Source organism: Neopsephotus bourkii, unplaced genomic scaffold, assembly GCF_033783945.1.
Source record: "Neopsephotus bourkii isolate Nb327-2 ecotype Australia unplaced genomic scaffold, CSIRO-AGI_Nbou_v1 NB_753, whole genome shotgun sequence".
Taxonomy (NCBI): Eukaryota; Metazoa; Chordata; class Aves; order Psittaciformes; family Psittacidae; genus Neopsephotus; species Neopsephotus bourkii.
Genome location: NW_026901251.1, coordinates 1,986,823 through 2,007,463, shown reverse-complemented (window position 1 = coordinate 2,007,463; position 20,641 = coordinate 1,986,823). Strand labels below are relative to the sequence as shown.

General features: G+C 39.7%; 1 protein-coding gene across 6 annotated transcripts in view; it reads right to left on the bottom strand.

The window, feature by feature from the left end:
• NOL4 (nucleolar protein 4) overlaps nt 1-20,641 on the bottom strand; it is a 193,327-nt gene that overhangs the window by 143,959 nt on the left and 28,727 nt on the right. For all 6 annotated transcript variants that reach the window (XM_061354882.1, XM_061354885.1, XM_061354883.1 and 3 more), the window contains exons 2-4: nt 14,453-14,602; nt 3,126-3,237; nt 2,503-2,615 (exon numbers count right to left, since the gene is read on the bottom strand). In XM_061354882.1, coding sequence (XP_061210866.1) covers nt 2,503-2,615; nt 3,126-3,237; nt 14,453-14,602 — 375 coding nt within the window. The remainder of the gene's footprint in view (nt 1-2,502; nt 2,616-3,125; nt 3,238-14,452; nt 14,603-20,641) is intronic.

The following is a 20,641-nucleotide window of genomic DNA, read 5'->3' as shown; positions in this document are numbered from 1 at the left end:
ATAGCAGGCACCTGTCTGCCTTGCCCAAATAGGGCAGGAGCACCACAGTTACAGCACCAGCAAATACTCAGACACTGCCCTCACACAAGATCGTGGTGCACGCTACCTTCTGACCCAGACAGATGGGGCCAAGACACATGTTGGGCTGGTTCTGACATTTAGGGAAAACATAGACCGCTTGTTCGAAGAGCAAGATCAGAACTCAGACTCCCGCAGAGCTCCTGCAAGGCTGTGTCTCTGTTAAAATGCAGAGGTATTTCTCATTGAATCCTGCAGGAGCCAGCAAGCAGCAGCTTGCATTTTCCAGTTCTGAGGTTAGGCAATCTGTATGGGCTCCCAGAAAAGGAGCTCTGGCTATTCGACACTTGCCTAGGTATAAAGCAATAGACATGGGCAGCCTGTGTTTGCCTACAGCACTCTGCAGAATATCTCCATGTCACTCCCCAAACTGTGTAAACATTTATCTAAATCGGTGTGGATACACAGGCACAGGGAGAGAAGCTAGGAGCCACTGGCGTCTTTCTCTACCCCACAGTGACGAGCTCTCCTTTCAAAGCCCATTTCCTTTTCATCAATGGCCTCAGCTTAAAAACGACAAATTGAGGATCAGAGAATTAGGAGGCTTTCAGTCACTGTGCTAGCTAGTTGTGGGATCCAAGTTTACTCCTGTCTCAATTCCACCCACTCCACAAGAATACAGATATGATTGATGAATCCTTGGAAACAGAGCCTTCCTACAAAGCCAAGCATGTTTTTTAAGTGCATGAAATAGTTTGAATTCATGCACCAGAAATCTTGCTGCTTTGTACTACAACGTTTCCGCTGTCATTTTGTTCTTAGCACAGTAAATGTACAGCCCACAGAAAAAAAAATCTTGGAAAAAATCTACTTTGAGAAAATATTATCTTGAGATAACATAAAGATTATCTTGAGAACTTACCTTGTGCTCACCCTGCCCTGGCAAACACATTATTACTAAAACACGTAAGAAATTACTTTCTCTTCATAAATCCAGTGCTGCAGACATTTCACGAACAGTAACATTAGAACTGCAAAACCAAGCTGGGCACTGCTTGGAAATAAAAACCAATGGTGCTTCCTGGCACTACCATACCATTGCCACTGGTTCAAGATGGTTTAACAAAAATTTCAGCCATCAGATCAGAAAGGCTACACCAAAACATTTAGGCTATAGAAGCACTGTGGCAGGTGGCCCTGACCCAGAATGTGTTTGCTCCTGTTGTGGAAGGAGCAGTCCTCAAGGGAAGAAGTCGAAAAAACAAGGAATCCTTTAACTCCTAGGGCTACTGCAGGGATAAAGTCTCTTTACTCCTGCTGCTTGAAGCCCTGCTGCCAGATCCCTGAAAATAGGCAGCACACAGAGCAGAGATTCAATAGGAGGGAAACATGACCAGGCTGTATTTGTGCAGGAAGAAGTCTGAGTCCAGGATCTCTCCACACGCCCTCCACGATAAAACAGAAGCAAAAGCAAAACAAGAATCCTGGTATTTCTAGAAAAGTGATGAAATCTCCATTCTATGGGGTGTTAATAATCTCCACCAATGGCCTGCATCTACGTATTATGAAACCAAATCTGGCTGATTCCACAGAACTCAGGAGTCAGTCAGGGTCTTTGACATAATCCAGCTACTAAGGTTGTTTTCGAAGGTTTTATTTATCAAAAAAGTATATTGTAATCATGCAAAAGGACACAGCATGCAGGACTGCTTCTTGGCTGGCACATAGCTGAGCTTCTAAATATCTGGCTGCTCAAACAGTAAATGAACACTTTTCTAGCAAAGCGAGTTTATTACAGATAATTTGGTAGGTGCCATCCAATTGATGAAGCACGTCTTAAGATCTCAAAAAACTTAGACTAAATCACAGAAACAAAATCAGATTTTAGAAGCAATACATACAATTCAACTCTAATTCTCTGATGAAGCTCGGTTCTCAGCCTCCTTCACTTCCTTTTTTTTTTTTTTTTTGTCTTTTTATTCAAAGTTCCAAAAGCAACCTCTACTCTTATTTAGCAAGCTTTTTACCCTAAAGATTGCAACTGATGTTGCCAGGGCTTCCATCTATATTACATGTTGCAACCTGACTGCTAACCTTGAGAAACACCGTGGCATTCATTTCAGCTGTTGATGATATTGCTTTGTAGTAGACAATGAAAGTCACTGCTGAGCACACACTAAGTCTCAGGTGAACATGCTGCTCCCATTACCCTATCCACTGGTACGGACAGTAAAAGGGCACCTTCAGATAATTTGAAGCAGTAGAGCATATTACCCCCAACCATGGAAGGGCAGTATGTCATGACATTTTCTCTCAACATGATTACTTGCAAACAGCCTTGGTTTGGTTTCAGACTCACTATTTTAGCAAGAAAATTATAAAGATGGGATCAAAAATCATCTTATATTCAGTTTTCTGGCTACACAAAAGGCACGTACCAAAAAAACATGGGAGAACAAAATAGCAAAAGATTTCAGGGTTTACCTCATCTTGCTGTGAATTTAGTAGCTGCAGCTTCATGTGTTTCATATATGCCATAGTAATTGGCATATTGTAATCAATCATACTGGTCACCAAAGTTGGAGGTTTTCCATTATCTGCAATAAAAAACATTTATTATGCATTATATGTTAATCGTGGAGACTACTTCAGCCTACTCTGCAGTCAAAGTCACAGTTACATCTTTTAGTCCTAACTTTGGCATTTTCAATTGATTGTAAGATGCACAGATGGATGTCTCCGGAAGAAAAATTAAAATCAAGTTCAAACCCTGAGAAGTGATGACTTCTTCTGCCCTAAATGACTACAGCATACGCACCCTATCTATTCCTTACGTTTAAGCCCCCATATAAACATTTCCATAGCAAAATAAATTATTTCCTCCAGATAAAATCATCTTTCTATTGAGGGTACATATGGTATTATACTCCATCCTTAAGTGAAAGAAGAAGATTCAATGCCTTCCAGCTTAAGTAATGAGATGATCTGACTGATTGAACTGTTCCAGTCTACCAAATTGTTATGAACCCTCACTTAAGCTAGGAAAATATAATATGGGTATTAGGAAGGAAATGACTTTACATCCCACTCTTTGACACTAAAACTACCTTTATGATCTGCTCCATCTGGGTTTAAATGCATTCTTTTCTGGCACTCTGAGCAGCTCATTAGAAACCGTGTCACCGCTTCTCTCGGTAGGAAGGCATAGGTCTCTGAAATCTGAAATGAATAACAAAATATAGGTGTTATTATATAAGCTGATTGAACACAGTTTAACAGAACTGATCATTAGATTTCCAAATAAGGCATATTATCTTCTAATGCCAGGAAGCACAACGAAAGCATGCTCTGCATACTATGTAGGGTTTCAAGAAACACCTATCCAGTCTGCCTGCTTACCATCTAATGGCCAATAACAATCAATACTGAACAAAATCCTGCTTACATCAAAAAGAAGGTTGTTTTCTGTTTACAGGTGGCTTTTTTTCAAATCCCTATTAGTAAAAAGATTTAGCCATTATAGGCATCCCACTGAAGGATGTTTTACAAAAAGGTTGAAAGGATACCTCTCTTCTTACAACCGATAGCAAAAAAATGAAGTGTTTGGCTTACATGTTCTATTTATTTTTATTGGAACAATACACAGACAGATACAGGACTCAGTATATTAGCAGCAATGACAGTCTCCTTACTATTTTAAGTTTGTATTTTAATTTTATGCAGAAATACTCTTGCAAAGCTTGGGATTTTATGCGATGGAGTAAGTATGTTCTTTTTACTAATAGCTACAGAATTTGGGAATTGCTTGATTTTAAAGACTGCTTTACCTGGAGATACCTTGAAATAACAGAATTCCATTGTTTCCTCATTTCAACATTATCATTCTTTCCAACCACCTACTCTCAAGCAATCATCACAGGTATTTTTTTTTCTTTTATGAAAGGGGAAGGAAGGAAGCAGTTATTGCTGCTTTTAAAGATTGTCTCCCCTCCACTCCCAAGGATGTATATATCCTTACAGACATTTTGCCTTGCTGAAAAAGACCTAAAGGTTGGTACCAAGCTGAAAATGAGCTAACAGCAACAGCATACTCTTCGACCACAGATAAAGCACACCTCATACTGGCTGAATCAAGTGTGTGGCCAGCAGATCAAGAACAGTTATTCTCCCTCTCTACTCAGTTCTGGTAAGACAGCAGCTGGAATAATGTGCCCAGGCTACCCCTTCACAGTTCAAGAAGGCTGCTGAGAAGCAGAGGAGGGCTCTGTGGCCGGCCACCATGGCAGATGGAACCTAAAGGAAACCTTAGAAAGAAAGGTTGAGGAAGCTGGACTTGTTTCATATAGATTATGAGGCAGGGAGAGATCTAATTACAGCCCACCACTGTCTGAAGGGGAGTTAAAAAACTGTGGAAAGAAACTCTTCAGAGGGTATAACCAGGGACAACATTCACCAACTGCAGCTTGAGACGTACAAACTGGACATCAGCAAAAACTTCTTCACTAAGAGGCTAGTGCACTGGAGCAATTTTACCAGATGAGTGGAAGAATCTCCAAACTTGGATGTTTTAACAACAGTACAAGACGAAGCCATGGCTTTTCTGTGATCCATGATATACATTGTATATACACTGAACAGTGCAAGTGTTGTAAGGAACAAAAAAGCCTTTATTTTCCCAGCTGAGGTGATTGTCTCACAATGGAGATAATCCTTAAAGAAAAAGTCCCAGCAAGTAAAAGAGTCAACTCGTATCTGCTTGTATCCCCTTACTGTAAACCCTACAGTAGGATTTTATTTCCTATCAAGCACCACACTGATGCATGTCTCTGTAGGAAGTGCAGAAGGATGGAGGTGGGGTGTATGAAAGTGTGCATGCAGCAAGGACAAGATAACTTTCTTTAACTGGATGTAATTGGGATGATATACTGTGCAAATCGCTCGTGCTCCTCACGAGGGTGCTAGGAGGAGGAGGAATGGCCAGTTTTAACTCTCCTACACTCTTCTCCTTGGCATGTCACCTACTTAACCTGTGTTAAAACTTACATTTCCTAAAACTCCATGGGCCAAGTTTATCAGTGGCGGTATTTTGGAAAATAGGTAGACTTTAAATTTATGTTTGTTGATGTGACGAGAGTCAAGGAAATATATGGCAATGATGCATTGTTGTATAATTGCATAAGAATGCAAATTATACCATCCTGCTTGTGGCACTGTTGTTTAGGCTTTATTGTTGTTTACTTATAGAACAGAAATGTTATTTTGGGGAGGAGAAGAGGATTAGCATAAAAACAAAATTTGTTCTGTGATGAAAATTGGAAAACATTTTCTGTGGACCTGAAGCAATTTATCTGAAAATGAAAACACTAAATAAAGCCACTTACGAATGGGAGATCCTACCAAAAAAAAAAAAAAAAAAAGGCATTTTCATGGTTTTCGTGGCTTTTATACCAAAGAACAGATGCTTATTTACCTTTCTGAACACGAAAACATTGGTTATACTCATGCTTTATGGAATCTAAAAAAAGAACTTAAAATCAGCTAGAATTTAGCATTAAGAAAATTGGTAAGTGCACACACAGAGCAACCTCTCTCTCTTAACACTTAACACATTTCGCACTGTATTGAAATTAATGGAGCTTACCCATGGATTCATTAGTTGCCTGCATTAGATAGGAATGCTCCATTTATTCTAATCAGGCATCTCTGTCAAAATCCCAGTTCTGCTCAAACAAGATGAAAATCCTCCATGGAAAGCAAGTAAGCTAAGGCCCAGATCTGGCAGGTATGCTCCAGTGACTATATGAGAACTGGGTTTTATAACTAAATCCATCCACATAGCAGATGCTTGTGTCTCCAAACTCCCACTGCAACACAGTTTTCAGGATGCCCTTCCCTAAATAACACCAGTTTTCACCAGCTTCCCCCCCTGTTTACTTTGTAAGTTGAATCAATCACTTCCATTTCAAGACTTCAGCCTGTATAAATTTGTGTAACACGATAGGCATCCCATTAAAGGAGATATGTAGAGGAGATAATCCACAGCTTTCCTTATTCTTGCTCCTCAAATGTACACAAAAAGCTCTTTCTAATTTTCAATGCCAGAAAGCTTACAAACACCACCTCCCAAACCTCATGTCCCCAGCAGTGCAGATGCCTGTTTGCCTTTCTCATTAAAGAAAGGCACATTTACTTTATGAGATGGCAGAAAGCCCCTTGCTCACTGTGGCCATGCTCTTAACCAGCCAGGAAGCACTCTAACCAAATTAGAACAAGGCTAAACACAAAATCCTACATTTCACCCCTCAGTTGAGTTTACCAGCTTCTGCACAAGGTTGGGCTGATGTTGCTCACGGAGTTGGCTTGCATGTGGGTACTTCAGAGCACAATCTGGAGACCTATGACACCTCCTAAGTAACTACACACTAACTATACCTTAGACAGTGGTCTGACTCCATCAGGGAAAATTGTTTCTGTCCTCTATTTTCTCTGAAAGAAAGCAATAATGACTCAGTCCTCAATGATGTTATATATTCTCACTGCCTGCAAGCAGCCCTGCTCCTACCTCTCTTCTCAAGGCTGTTAGCTAACAAAAAAATATAGCCAGACCATCTCATTCAGTGATGTGCTGCAATAAAAGAACATTGTTTTACTGCAATTCCACACCAATAAAAAAAAAAAATAATGCACCGAGTTCTATGTTTTAATAAAAAAATAAAGCCAGACAAGCGAATTGAAGTGGGGAAAACTGCATTATTTACATCCACACGTCGACAATGCAAACCAGCATATTTTTGGCATGAATTGCAAGAAACTGTTCATACACATGCCTACACCAATCAAAGAACAATCAGCACTGATTTACCAGAATGACAAAATTACTTGGACTGCTTTAAAAACAAAAAAGTATACTTGTTTCAAACATGAAGCATTATAAGTACAGGATTCCTTATTCTTAGTAGTGTTTTTATTGCACATTAGCATGTCTTCTGTTGCTTACAGAATCACAGAATCATAGAACAGTTAGGGTTGAAAATAACTTAAGTTCATCTACTTCCAACCCCCCTGCCATGAGCAGGGACGCTTCACCCTGGACCATGTCACCCAAGGCTCTGTCAACCTGGCCTTGAACACTGCCAGAAATGAAGCATTTACCACTTCTTTGGGCAACCTGTTCCAGTGCCTCACCACCCTCACGGTAAAAAACTTTTTCCTTATATCTAACCTGAACTTCCCCTGTTTTAGTTTGAAGCTGTTACCACTTGTCCTGTTGCTACAGTCCCTGACAAAGTCCATCTCCAGCATCCTTGTAGGCCCGCTTCAGATATTGGAAGGCTGCTATGAGGTCCTATAGAAAAATATTACCTTATATCTGGCTGTATTCTGTATAACAGACATCAGAAAATAAGCAGATTTTAGCAGGTTGGTGTTTAGGTTTTGTGTATATATACCTCTTACAGATGAATGTGGTTTATATTGTAAAGGGAAATAAGTTACATGAAGAAGAAACTAGACAGATGGAGCATTAAGCAAAGTGTGCAAAAATCCTACAGGGTTTGTTTTAGCTTCAGAAGTTATAGGATAAGAAGCGAACATTTCCTAAGAATACAGTCACATGTGCACCTACACATATTTCATTTTAACTCTGAACTCAGAAGAAAATAGTCGTCTTCAGTGCTTCAGAGTCAAAACTTTTATGATCTTATTTCACAAGCCTATGATATAATAGATTTTGACATATATCAACCCATCCAAAACATTGCCCAAAACCGAAGGCTTCACTGGATCCCATGAAGAGCCCAACTACTACAAGACAAGTAATCCAGTACCTGGACATGTAGTCTGATTTACACTGGAGTTAAGTGTTGCATGCCCTAGCTGTCTATGACAGCATATTGCATTCCTACTCCATTGCTGAAGGTAGAGAAGATGGCCACAGTCTCCTTTACACTCTCCAGTACTCAGATGATTTAAGTACAGGATGTTGTGATGATGTAGCTTTCAGAACTACATTTTTATTTGGAAAATTAAGAAGCTCTAAACTGAAAGGCAGATTTTAGGACACATATGGCAGAGCAGGAAAGACAAGTGTGAGGAGAGGGAGTGAAATTTTGCAAGTGAACCTATTAACCCCTAAAGAATTAACATGGAGAATGTATGTGTAGTCTGGAAGAGACGATGTGTTGGAAGAGAGGGTTTTTTTCTGTTATTGTTGTGTGTATATTTTTTTAATTAAGGAGGGTAAGGGGGGAAGATGATCCAAAGAAGTCTTCCAAGAGGAGAGAGAGAGAGAGAGAGAGAGACAGGGAGAGAAAGTGAAGATGGTAATCTGTCCTGGGCCCACAGCCATCAAAACAGGTGGCAGAAATCGGTTTCTTGATGACAGGAGGGCAAGCCAGCCAAGGAAAGTCCTCTCCTTTCCTCAGCAAGAGGTCAGAATAGAAGGCTGACATAGGAAAGCAGATATCTTACTGCTGGGAGTTTTATCAAGAGCTTGCTACCCTGCTATACAGGGGAAAATGCTGTTCCTTCTCATGCTAAACTTATTTCACAGCTCCCTTTCTTTCCCTCCCCAAGTAGCAGAAGCCTCTTTCTGTGAGGGAAGCAATGGGGAACACCTGCTAGCGGGACCACTGCCAGGACACTCAATACTTGCCCTTTGCAAGGAAGCAAGAACAAATCCAGAGAGTAAAAGTGCATGGGACTTGGCTGTTTTGACGTGCACACAGGCACAGCATGGATGCAAGGATTTAAGTGTGTTAAAATCCTGCACAAACCTTGTATTCTTCTGCTTCCCCAAGGACAAGGTCTACCTTGGATGGTAATCAGCCAGGCCCCAAACCTGCTTTAGCCCTGTTTGATCAGGGAAGTTGTAATGTTAGTAAGATGATGTTATTTCAGAGTGAGACCTGTCAAAAAATTCTTTCCCAAGGAAAACACATTCACTGTGATACTCAGGGGGACTCACAAGCACATTCCTGTTTAGGAGGAGAAAAGTCACGCCATGTTTCACAATAAGAGGAAGGTTTTTCTTAGGGTGACAGGAAAGAAGGAGGCTACTCAATACCCTGATCCCAGACCAAGAAACATTTATTACTGCAACAGCTGGATGAAGCACAGGACCCCACGTATTGCCCCACATCTAACAGACTCCTGTTAGATGTTCCATATTTATGTACTACCTATCTGATCAGAGTCCTGCCTCAAGCTGCTTTCCCTTGACACATCAATATCTCCCCCACGTTTTACAAGCCTGCTTCTCTTTCAGCTCACCAGCCCAGTGCTCTTTTTTCATTCATGGGTTGGGAGTTTTATTAACTGACCCATTTCTCCTGCTCAGATATAACAAGTCTCACTCACAACTCAAGTTCACTGGTGTAATGTTTCAAGGGTTTGCACAGCAGCTATACAGGCTCAACAGGCAGATATTAGATCATTCTTCACAGGTAAAAATATTCAATGAATATGCACACAGAATTTAAGATGCTTAAGGTGGCTATGAGACTTACACAAATCGTTCTCAGGTAAATGATACACTTAGTTCTGTGCATGTGTCCACACATAACATACACAGGTGGCTCACTCTATTGTTTAAATGAATGAAAGTCTAACATCTTAAAGAATATTAAAGAAAATAAAGAAAATAAAATCTACTCTGGAATATAGGGCTTGATCACTAAATCAGGCCTAACTGTGCCCATAGCTAGGCCTGAGAGGAGGCAGAGTTGTTTTGCATCCTCACTCTCATCACAGATCATTTTAGTTTCTGGAAAAATGTAATAAGGCTATTTTTTTTCCTGGTTTGCACTGAATCACAAAGAGTTGCCCTAACAGCTTGAGCCTGTTGCATTATGCTGCTGCTGTAGCCACAACTTTTCCCACTTACTCCCACCTCTGATGTGCCCCTAAGTACTAGAATTTAAATTTTGCTCACAGATGAATAGTTTACATCAAAACATGCAGCTCTACAAAGGCACAGGAAGCCCACTATGCACTTGTTGCACACCTTTCCCAGTACAACAGATGGATTCTTTTCCTGAATACTTCTCGCCTGTGTCCCCATCTCCACTTCAACACCACAGTTCTCCTTTCAGGGTGGAATGCCTGTACAAAAATTAGTCCTTTAGGACAGAAAGTGAAAAGTACTCTCCCCAAGCAACGCAATTCCTGTAGGACACTGAGCTGTAGCAACGAGTGCTAACAGAGTCACCCCTACAAGGATCCTCAGTACTTCCTATCAACCACTTAACTAGTTCCTTGCACCAGCACATTTCACCACACCTTCTGTGGAGCAGGGCAGAGGACCTCAGGGAAATCCAGGACAAGCACAGACCTGTTTGGGCACCACTGCTTTCCTTGGCACCAGGGAACGTATTCTTTTAACTTCCATGCCTCCCTAGTCACCTGTGCCCCTACTGAGCAACTGACTTGGCCAAGTCTTGCGTCACATATCCTGCCTTTGTGAGGGAATTATCTTCTAAATCAAGGTCTTCAGTGTTTTCGCTGTTTGTAAACTTCCCTGGGAACTGGGGAACTAGGTGAGATTATAAACATCACATTAAGTATGCCTTCAATCTGGCATACTCCACACACAATTTAAAGTTCTTGGTTTCATTTTATATATATAAACCAAGCCTTGGTGTTTTGTTGGTTTTTTTTTTTGCTGGTGTAGATCTAACTATGGTTATGCTGTCAAGAAAAACAGCCCATCAATCTTACACTGTATACAAGTTGGGCACCGGAAATGAGCACAAAACCTGCCAGTTAAATGGGAAGGTCACTCTTTTTTGAGTATTTTCGAGGTTACTCTCCCACATCATCTACATGGACTTCTTACAACTCTCTTCTTATTTATCAGTGTGCACAGAAAAAATGGGGCCTTATTCTAAACTTAAATATTGAAGCACAGATGCTTTCCTAATTAATCCATAGGGTTTCTGCCAAGAAATCATAAAGTTTTAGTTTGGTACATTGCTGCCCCAATTAAAATATAAAGACCCCCTTCCAATAAGCTGCTCTTTTAGAGCTACCAAGCACCACATCCTATTTATTTTCCTGTACAGCACCACTGTAGGAAGTCCCACAGGAATCAATCAGTTGTAAAAATGCCATTCCTTTCCACATAGTTAACGTAAACAAGTCAGTGCAGATTACAGATTTACTAACTGAGTTTGTAAACTGTTCTGAACACATTTTCAGAGAGACATACTGATGTATTTTAGCACTCCAGCATCTGGGGTAACTCTTATCAAAAATCAAAAAGGCTCTACCTATTCCAAGTTGTTACTTTATAAATGAACTGGAATTAATTAAGTCACCTTTGACAATTTCATTACCCTTCTAATCATAGAACCACAGAACCACAGAATTACAGAATGGTTTGGGTTGGAAAAGACCTTAAGATCATCCAGTTCCAACCCTCTTGCCTCACACTGCAGGGATGCTTCACCCTAGACCATGTCACCCAAGGCTCTGTCCAACCTGGCCTTGAACACTGTCAGGGATGGAGCATTCACAACTTCCTTGGACAACCTGCTCCAGCACCTCACCACCCTCACAGGAAAAGAATTTCTTCCTTACATCCAACCTGAACTTCCCTTGTTCAAATTTGAACCAATACCCCTTCTCCTATCACTACACTCCCTGAAGAAGAGTCCCTCCCCAGCATCTCTATAGGTCCCCTTCAGATATTGGAAGGCTGCTATGAGGTCTTCATGCAACCTTCTCTTCTCCAGGCTGAGCAGCCCCAACTTGCTCAGGAGGTTTGTACAGGAAGTAATCCAGCCCCCTAATCATCCTTGTGACCCTCCTCTGGACCTTCTCCAACAGCTCCATGTCCTTCTTATGTTGAGTGGAGCAGGTTCACTATTTAAAATAGAGATTCACTCATATACAAGCAAATTAATTACTTGAAATCAATATGTTGCAACTCTTAGGGCCGTGCCATGTTTTTTTTAAGAACCACTGAGGTACTAAAAATCCATGACAATATTTACAAACTTCAGAAGTTTGGCAATTCTGTACCAAAATTGTGGTGGGTTTTGCCCATCATTTCTCTATTAAAATGTTTCAGTTACCCAGTCAGAGAGCAGAACCAATGTGAAGCATGCCAGGAATCACGAATAACAGATAGCAGTTGTAGCATACAGTTTGTGAACCATCCTTCCTGTAAAAATTCTTCACTCAAACTATTTGGTGAATACATATGCATGATAAATACATTCACAGATCTCAAGGATGATTCACGTTTGACATGTGAATAAAGAAGTAAGACTGAATTAATCTTGTTCCCAATTCACTTAATAAAATTAAACCCTGCCAAAGTACTTCAGTTTGATTTATAAAGCTTTTAGGGTCTAATGTTCTGTGAAACAGTTACCCAAGATACCACCTCTTTCCTCCTTCAATGCCACAGAGATTGCATGGACTGCTGGAATGGATCAAATGGATCAACACACCAGATCATAATTTTTAGTGAAAACATTTACATGGGCAGGTCTAGTAAAGAAGCGTGGATTTACCCAGTTACTCTGGTAGAGGCCTGTTTACTTAACCTATTTCTTATGTCAGGATAGAGATCAAGAGTTGATACTAGTTTGTTCTGGACTCATTTTTCCTTTTTTTAATCTATGGAAGTCTTTAAAGATTACATACGTGAATCCTGTCCTTGGGAAACACGGGACTCAATGTGCTGAGTAAATTAATATTCAATGAAATGAATGCACAAAGACCAATCAGTCTGGTAATGACACAAACTTACATTTGGGCATCCTTATCCTCTGCTCATAACAACATCATAAGCTCAGATATCAACTGCAATAAAAGTTGACATCAAATGAAACTACAGTGTAGACTATTAAATCTGAACAAATAGTTCTCCTCCTTGAAGATACACGTGTTGTCTTTCATGCTGTTTGTGATTAAAAAGAAAAATTATCTGACCTGGAATCATGGGACTCTTAAGGTAGTAAATACTTGGCATGTATTTGTGAGATGATGACTTGAAGTATTGTATTTACAGTTGGCCACATTCCTTATATATTATTCTACAGTTTGTGACCTATAGCTTTAAACAGCTTACTGAGGTAAAACAAAATAGAAAGGTCAATGAAAGTATTACTTTTCTAACGCTTTCTAAAAGTGAAGACCAAGCATCAAATGGCTGAGGTGACAGATGAAAATTAATTTAGACAGTTTGTGTTTGTTCACCCTGAAATAACACTCCAAGCCTTACAGAAGCACACCCAGATGACTGATGTCTTCATCTATCGATCTTAAGGTCAATACCGCTGGGAACAAATTATAAGAAATTTTGCCAAGAGCTTATCCCACAAAAAACATCTGAAATAGCCTATAAATAAAACATGTGTGAAGAGATTCATAGTTACATACTGAAGATTGTTATATACCTGAAAAATACAGTAATGGAAAAATAGCTATTACAGATAAAATTGAAGATGTGAATATCAGAAACCTGGAGTTCCCCCACATTTTGGTGACCCCTAATGAAAAAACACTGACATGACTGCAGGTTGTTTTTAAGGTGAAGAACATTGTATTGAGGACAACAGGTCATCTCAGGGCCCTGTGTACAGCCCCCCACCACCCTCATCCCACTGGGGCCACGGGGAGAGTTGTCTCAGGTGCCTGGTACCCTGGCCAGGGCTGTGAGATGGGGCCTGGCTGGGAGCCCTTGCCCTGCTGCCCTGGGAGAGACCCTGGTTCTTCAGCAGCTGGAAACAGCTGGGCAGGGGGTCAGGATCAACTACTGAGCACCTGGAACTATCACAGCACTGCACATGAAAGTTTGGCCATCCAAACTATTTGTGCCATTAAACTCAAAGCTATTTATAGCTGTTTTAAGGCTGAACTGGTTAGGTCAAGCAACAACATGCAATTAAAAATCTTGGAAATAATAATTTCTCTCTCCTACGCCAGTTTATACAGGTGTGAGAGCTGCCCGCAATACTTCCCTCATTGTACCTAGTAGCTTTCTGTTTTTCATACCACTAAACCATTAAGTATAAATAGTCTGCAGCAATAAACTATAAGGCAAATTCATTCATCTGCTGAAGTACAGCACCTCATTTAGCAAAGGTGGCAATACCTCCTAAGTCTTCTTTAAGACTTCTTCAATTTAATAACTATTAATTCAGTTATTAGAGAAATTGTCAAACCACTATAGAAAGGATAAATTCTCTGCTTGTACCAATGATAAAATCTCTATTGAGGTCAACATATTTAGCCCTTATTACACATAAAATGTGATTTCTAAACTGCATATTTTCATGCATTATTGAAAGATCTCTGAAATAAATTTGAGGGTGAGGGTTACAGTACTAATCCAGCTGGAAACACACAAATCACATGCCACGTGACTAAGCCCAAATAGTTCATGCTTTTAAAACTGATGTTCGCTTTTAGTTGTATTACTTACTGCTTTGTACGTTCTCTTTTGTCCAGCATGTTTTCTGATTTGTTCTCCATTAGGCCCAGTTTCAACATGCATGGAATAGATAATGTCAAAGAAATCTTCTACGACAGCTACCCGCCGTAAAGACAGCTTCTCATCTACACCTACTCCATCCTGAAAAGAAAAAGAGAAAAGTAAGGAGGACAGGATGAATAGATATATTATGATAATCAAGAGATGCGTTTTCATTTTTTAGCAGGGAATTAAAGACCCTTCCACTGAGATTTGAAGGTCACCCACCCTGTGAATGACAGAAACAGTATTGTAGGAAAGCCATATGGTCAAGAAGGATGATATGGACCCTTTCCAGCAGTTCATTTTAACAAACCAGGGCATTTGGTCTCATGATAGAAAGTGATCTTTCGCTCCAGTATTTAAAAAAGAAAACAAAGTATTGTGCTTCTTTCCTCAAATGCACAAACAAGATTCAAAGGCAGAAGCAGTCCCAAACACATGGCACAGAAATGCATTATGCAGCTCTTAATAACAATGCAACAGCTCTTTTATTGCCTCATTTCCCTCCCAGTAAATATGTACCCAACATTTCATAAAGGTATTTAATAAAAGGTTTTAATTCACAGGTGACAGAGCTGACTGTAATTATGAATACAAAAGAAGTTGTTACAAACAATTTGCCCCTCAAAACCTGCTAGAAAATATACTACTTGAAGACATATCACAATATGAAGAAACGAAAGGGATGTTTTTAAAATTTATGACTTTTGCACACAGATGTCTGGTTGGAACAAGTAACAGAAAAGTGAGGACACCTACCATCTGATTTTCAAAAGTGATAGTGCTATGGTAGCTAGAGTTCTAAACAGAAACAGTCCCCAGTGTCACTGAAATTAATCAGTGCAATTCAGTTCTTGTCTTTTAAATAGGACCATCCAAAGGAGGGATTTTGTTTGTTTGCTTTACAACTGTCTACGGATTTAATTCTAATGAAGGGGAAGGAATTGGGACTTTTTCTTTTCCCCAAGCAGGCACCTATCAAGCAGGCTGTATTTTGTAACACCATCTAAGAGTCTAAAGAATAAAATAAGAATGGCCAATTTACTTGTACTCCAACACAGGATTTTAATTTAGACGTCTGGAGGCAGCAGTGTCACCTGACCTTCATGTGTATTTTAAGCAATGAGGGCTCTCAAAAACAAGCACATTTGATAATGCCATTACTGCTGCTGTAACTCATGCCAGAACAAAACTGATTTACATTGATCCTTTTGTGACAAAACACAGTTATTATTCCTGTAATGACCAAATAAAGGCAAAAGATGAGAAATTAAGAGTCAATAATTATGTATGACTCCCAGTTGCCATCCCTTTGCTCATAACTTCTTGCTAACTCATTCCAGTAAGTTTGCTGGATGTGGACAAACATGATTTATTTTTCTCATGGCCCCTATTTTTATTCCAGCCCACTTACTTTCATTTTTCACAGAGTTCATAGAAAGAACCTAAATAATCCAAATAACTCCAAAGTACCCCCCGGGGTGACACAGAGGAGCTCTGTCACATTCCCAGCAGTGATGGAGAAAATGTCAGTGCCTTTGTAGCACAACTTCTTCAATCTTCTCCACATGATATCGAGTTAGGAGGTGTTGATACACTACCAGCCAGACAAGTTTTGTCCTGTCCTGCTCCAGTATGTCCAAACTCTTCAGAGAGGTTCCCTGCCCAAAGCTACATGGTCCCTTCCATCTTCACAGTACACTGTGCTCTTTATCCCCAAGAGGCAGTTGGACCGGAACAGAACTCCTGCACATGTGTGATCGGAGAACTGCCACAGTCCTGACAGAAGTGACAGTGTGGAGTATTCAGAGTGGAAGAAGACAAGGAATTTGCAGTGCAGTCTCCACCACAGCTCAAAGCCTCAGAGATCAGCTGGGAACAGTTGCTCTGAGAAGGTGGCAAAGCTCCTATCCCATGAAAAGTCTCTAAAATTTCACTACCTAGCTCAAAAAATTCTGTAGCATCGTGACAGGTTCTGCTACTGGCATCATTAAGAATTTGCTTGGCATGGTGCACCACTACTCCCACTAATAACAGAAATTGCCTTAGAGGCGGGTCCAACATAAAATCCACATCTTTGCAGCTTTAATCTGTACAGTATTTCACATGTGAGCTCTGTAAGGGGGCTCATCTTCAATCATTATTTTCTCAGCACCCAAACAGCACAGTGGGATCCCTAATGATTTCAAACACTCCTATTACGACAACAGTGTTACATCACTCTCCAAACACTCAGAAGTTTATAGTGTTGATTAACTGATAAAGATTTAATCCGTTTATTACTAATGAGTTTTGGTTTAGGAAGTTTCCTATGGGGGAGCTCTCTTTTTTAATTAAAGAGAAATACATTACAACAATATTATTTTAAAACCTGAGATGTCACCTCAGCAGAGCTGACACATGCAAACATTAGGAATACATTCAGAGAAGAAACTGAAAAATATAACTCATTTTGCTGCTTTTGATGGCCATAGTGTAGAACACTTTTTTGATGGTCCTCCCACCTCCCTCCCCAAACACTGATACCCAAAGTCAGGTAGGCATGATGTCGGTGTGCTCTTGAAGCTGTATTTCTCCATCCAGCTGAATAAAACAGTAAACATTGCTACTACTTCTAAAAATACAGGGCAGAAAAATCTGTAGTCTCTGTCATGCCTCCTAATTGAAGCACCAGAAAATGACTACAAACTTTCCAAATCTTGTCAGTCAATAAAGGTAGGGGAAAAAAAATGGTTTACAGAGTCTGCAAACTGGTTTGGGGGAAGACAGTACCATTATTTAACATCAATGCTTGTAACTTCATCATAACTTTACCTGGGGGTGCCTGGCCATGACTAGGACAAGCTTTGTTCTGTGGTGCTGCAGAAGGCAATAAGGTAGACCTTGTTTCAGAAAACCTGCAGTGCTGCAGAAGGTGCTGAGTTGCTGTGAGTAAGCTGTTCAGCCCATCTGGCAACTTACAGTGCTGTGCAGAGATGTAAGCCTTAGCTGCAGAAGTAACACACCAGCTGAGTAATGTGAATAAGGTAGCTACACACTGAGACTTTTGATATCCCAGTACTGACATCTCAATAAGTAAAAGCTGGGCAAATGATACAACCTCAAATCCCCATTTAAATCATAAAGTCTTTGAAGTGGACACAGTCGTATCAAGCTTTCCTGCCATATGCCATTACACTATACTTTTATCCTGAAATTGCTATTTGATAAAGGCATTAACAAAGCAGCTCTACTTTATAAGCTGGCTTTGGGTAAAAATTTTCACAGTGCCCAAGGGGACTTTTTTTTTAGCCTCAACTAAGGCTAAAAAGAGACAAATGAGGGAATATATGATAATGCTATTCAGATGTCTGAAAGGCTATGAAATGTCCACAAGGGACACGACAAGTTTTAGGCTTAAACCACAGCATGTGAGATTTACATTAGACATTAGGAAAAACTTAGTATTCATGTGGATAGTGAAGTACATTAACAGTTTGCCTGGGGAGGCTGTGGGATGTATGTCACAGGAGGATTTTGAGACCAGGTTAGGCAAATATCTGTCAGGAATAGTTCCAGTAAATCCTGTCTTGGACAGACTAGATATTAACTGAGTTCCTTCTTGATAACTCTAGGACTGAGAAGCTTAAATGCCACTTTCAAAGTGACTTGGGCACTAACAAGTCTGGAATAGCAAGGAGGATATTTATAAATCACTGAGGTATTTTTAGGACTTTAATTTATCATGGCAAGAGTCCAACCCTCATGTTCAAAAATGACTTAGAAATGGAAGCCTCACTGAATGGTTCACTTCAAAAACTGAACCTACACTCTTAAATCTTCTAGACCAAGCTTCATGCTGCTCATTTCAGCCATCGTTGATATATACCCCACCCTAAACCAGTTGTCGCTCATCCTCTATGGCCAGCAGAATGATGGGCACTGCCAAAACACAATTCATCCTTACAGCTGCTGGAATGGGTTCAATCTCTACCAGTGAGCAGCTACTTAATTTCACCCTTTGCATTGCGGGGTGCTCTGCGTACTCTTGGTTTTACATTTATTCAGACATCTTCCTATGTTCTTAGAATACAAATGAATCAATGCTTCTTTCCTTATCAGGCCTACAAATCCCATTTGAACTCTGAGATTAAGGTTGGTTGTTAGTTTTTAGATATCTACACACAAAAAAAAATAATTTCTGGACACAAGTGATTTCTACAGAGTTCTGCACCTCTCAGAAAGGCCTAAGGATCCCTTTGAACAAGGATGATTGAGGAGAGAGTCTCTTACATCGAGGAGAAATCTACAGGGCTAGTGGGAGTAAAGGAGGCAAATAAGTTTGCCAGTGAAGTGAACAGATAAAACTCTTAGTCAAGACAGTGAAAAGATCTATTAAATAAAAGGCTGTCATTTTTATAGTTACTTTGTAGAGAAGAAAAAAATTTAATACAAGCCTTTAAAATTAAAGCCACTGAAACAAAAGCGCTTGCAATTCCTTGCTTGAGGATACCTGCACCATCTCATGTTGAAATTTCTTGGGGAAAACAGGTCTCATAAAACAGCCTCTTGCTTCATGAATGAACATAACTATCAGCATATTTACAGTGTTTGAAGAATACTCCTATAAATACATGACAGACTGAAATATAACATAAAAGTAAAGGCTTGGTTGGTGGTTTTATGGAAAATGCAATATATATAAAATCCTTTGTTGTAAAAGCTTCAAAGCCACAAAATATTAGGAGTAGATGGAAATAACAATCAACCTAAATATTTCATTACATAAATCACATACAAATGTAAGATTGCTTCTAATGCAAAAATATGGAGTACAACATTTTTCTTGTACAACCAGTTCAGACAACAGCACAGTTAAAGCACATTTGTGTCACCACACCTTTGCTGACTAGTGTCACCTATTGCAGTCTTGAAGAGGCAATTCCCCTGGATAGGAAGCCAAGTGTTTTGCTGACTGAAACATTGCGCTCTGAATGAACAAAACATTTTGCACATAAACCCCCACCTTGTTAGTTTATATCTCGTGAGCTCCTAACATGATTGTATGTAGGTGTTTTACTCCCTTTGGATTCAACATAGGAAAATTATGTATAGTAACTGCTAGGAGGAACCAATGGTAATCCATATATAACTTGAGCTTTCTATACCTGTCTGCAGAAATAAGTAAAAATCAATGATCAGATTAAAAATCTGGTTATAGATTATTTCCATTATCTGTCTGCTCAGTAACTGTAAAAATATTAATATTTAAAAAGAGGGACGACCATTTCAAAATGTCTCTTACTCCAATGGAAATGAGCAAATCTAGTTTCATCAGCACACCCATTTGAATACCCAGGTTGTCAGTACATCCATTTGAATAACAAACTCATTCCTGTCAATGAAGTATAAATCCAAATCCAAAACAGATCAAAAGCTATTAGTGTTTGACAGCTACTACTAAGCAGCCTAAAAATAAATAAATTGACCTTTCTATCCAATTCCTAATGAAAAGTGTCTGTAACAGTGAAAGGGATATTTATTATTTGAAATTTATAGTTTCTCTTCCCTATTATACGTTTGTACAGCAAATCTCATCTTTTACCAGCAGATGGAGACAGGAAAAATCAGTCATATCAAGGCAGATACCTTAACATACACACACCAGAACCATTTTCAGCTAAGTCCTCTCTCTGGAACATTAAGAATAAATCCTACAAGGACTAAACCAGTAAGTTAAGATATGGTAGCAACACATCTAACTAATTGTGGAAATATATCATGAAAATAAAGAGAATAAAATGAAGTAAAATGGCCAATTGGTATGTCATTTGGGATAAGAGACAAAAACTAAGCAACAAAGTTTGGGGATATTAGGAAAGCCATAGGTGGGAAAAAGTCCTCTAACTGTCTTGTTAGAGGAGTCCAAGAGACCTAATAAACAGCTAGAGAGGCCAAATCAATACAGAGCAAAAGTCCCTTTCTTCTTTGTCTCTTGGACCAGTCCAGATGTTAAGAAAGCACCAAAGCCAAATCTCTGTCCATAAACAGTAATGGTGAATGGTGAGTACCATTATAAGAATAAAAGATTCTACCCAAAAGGACAATCCTCCTGGCTCCTTTCAGGTGAGGTAACCATCTGCTATGAATCACTAGCTC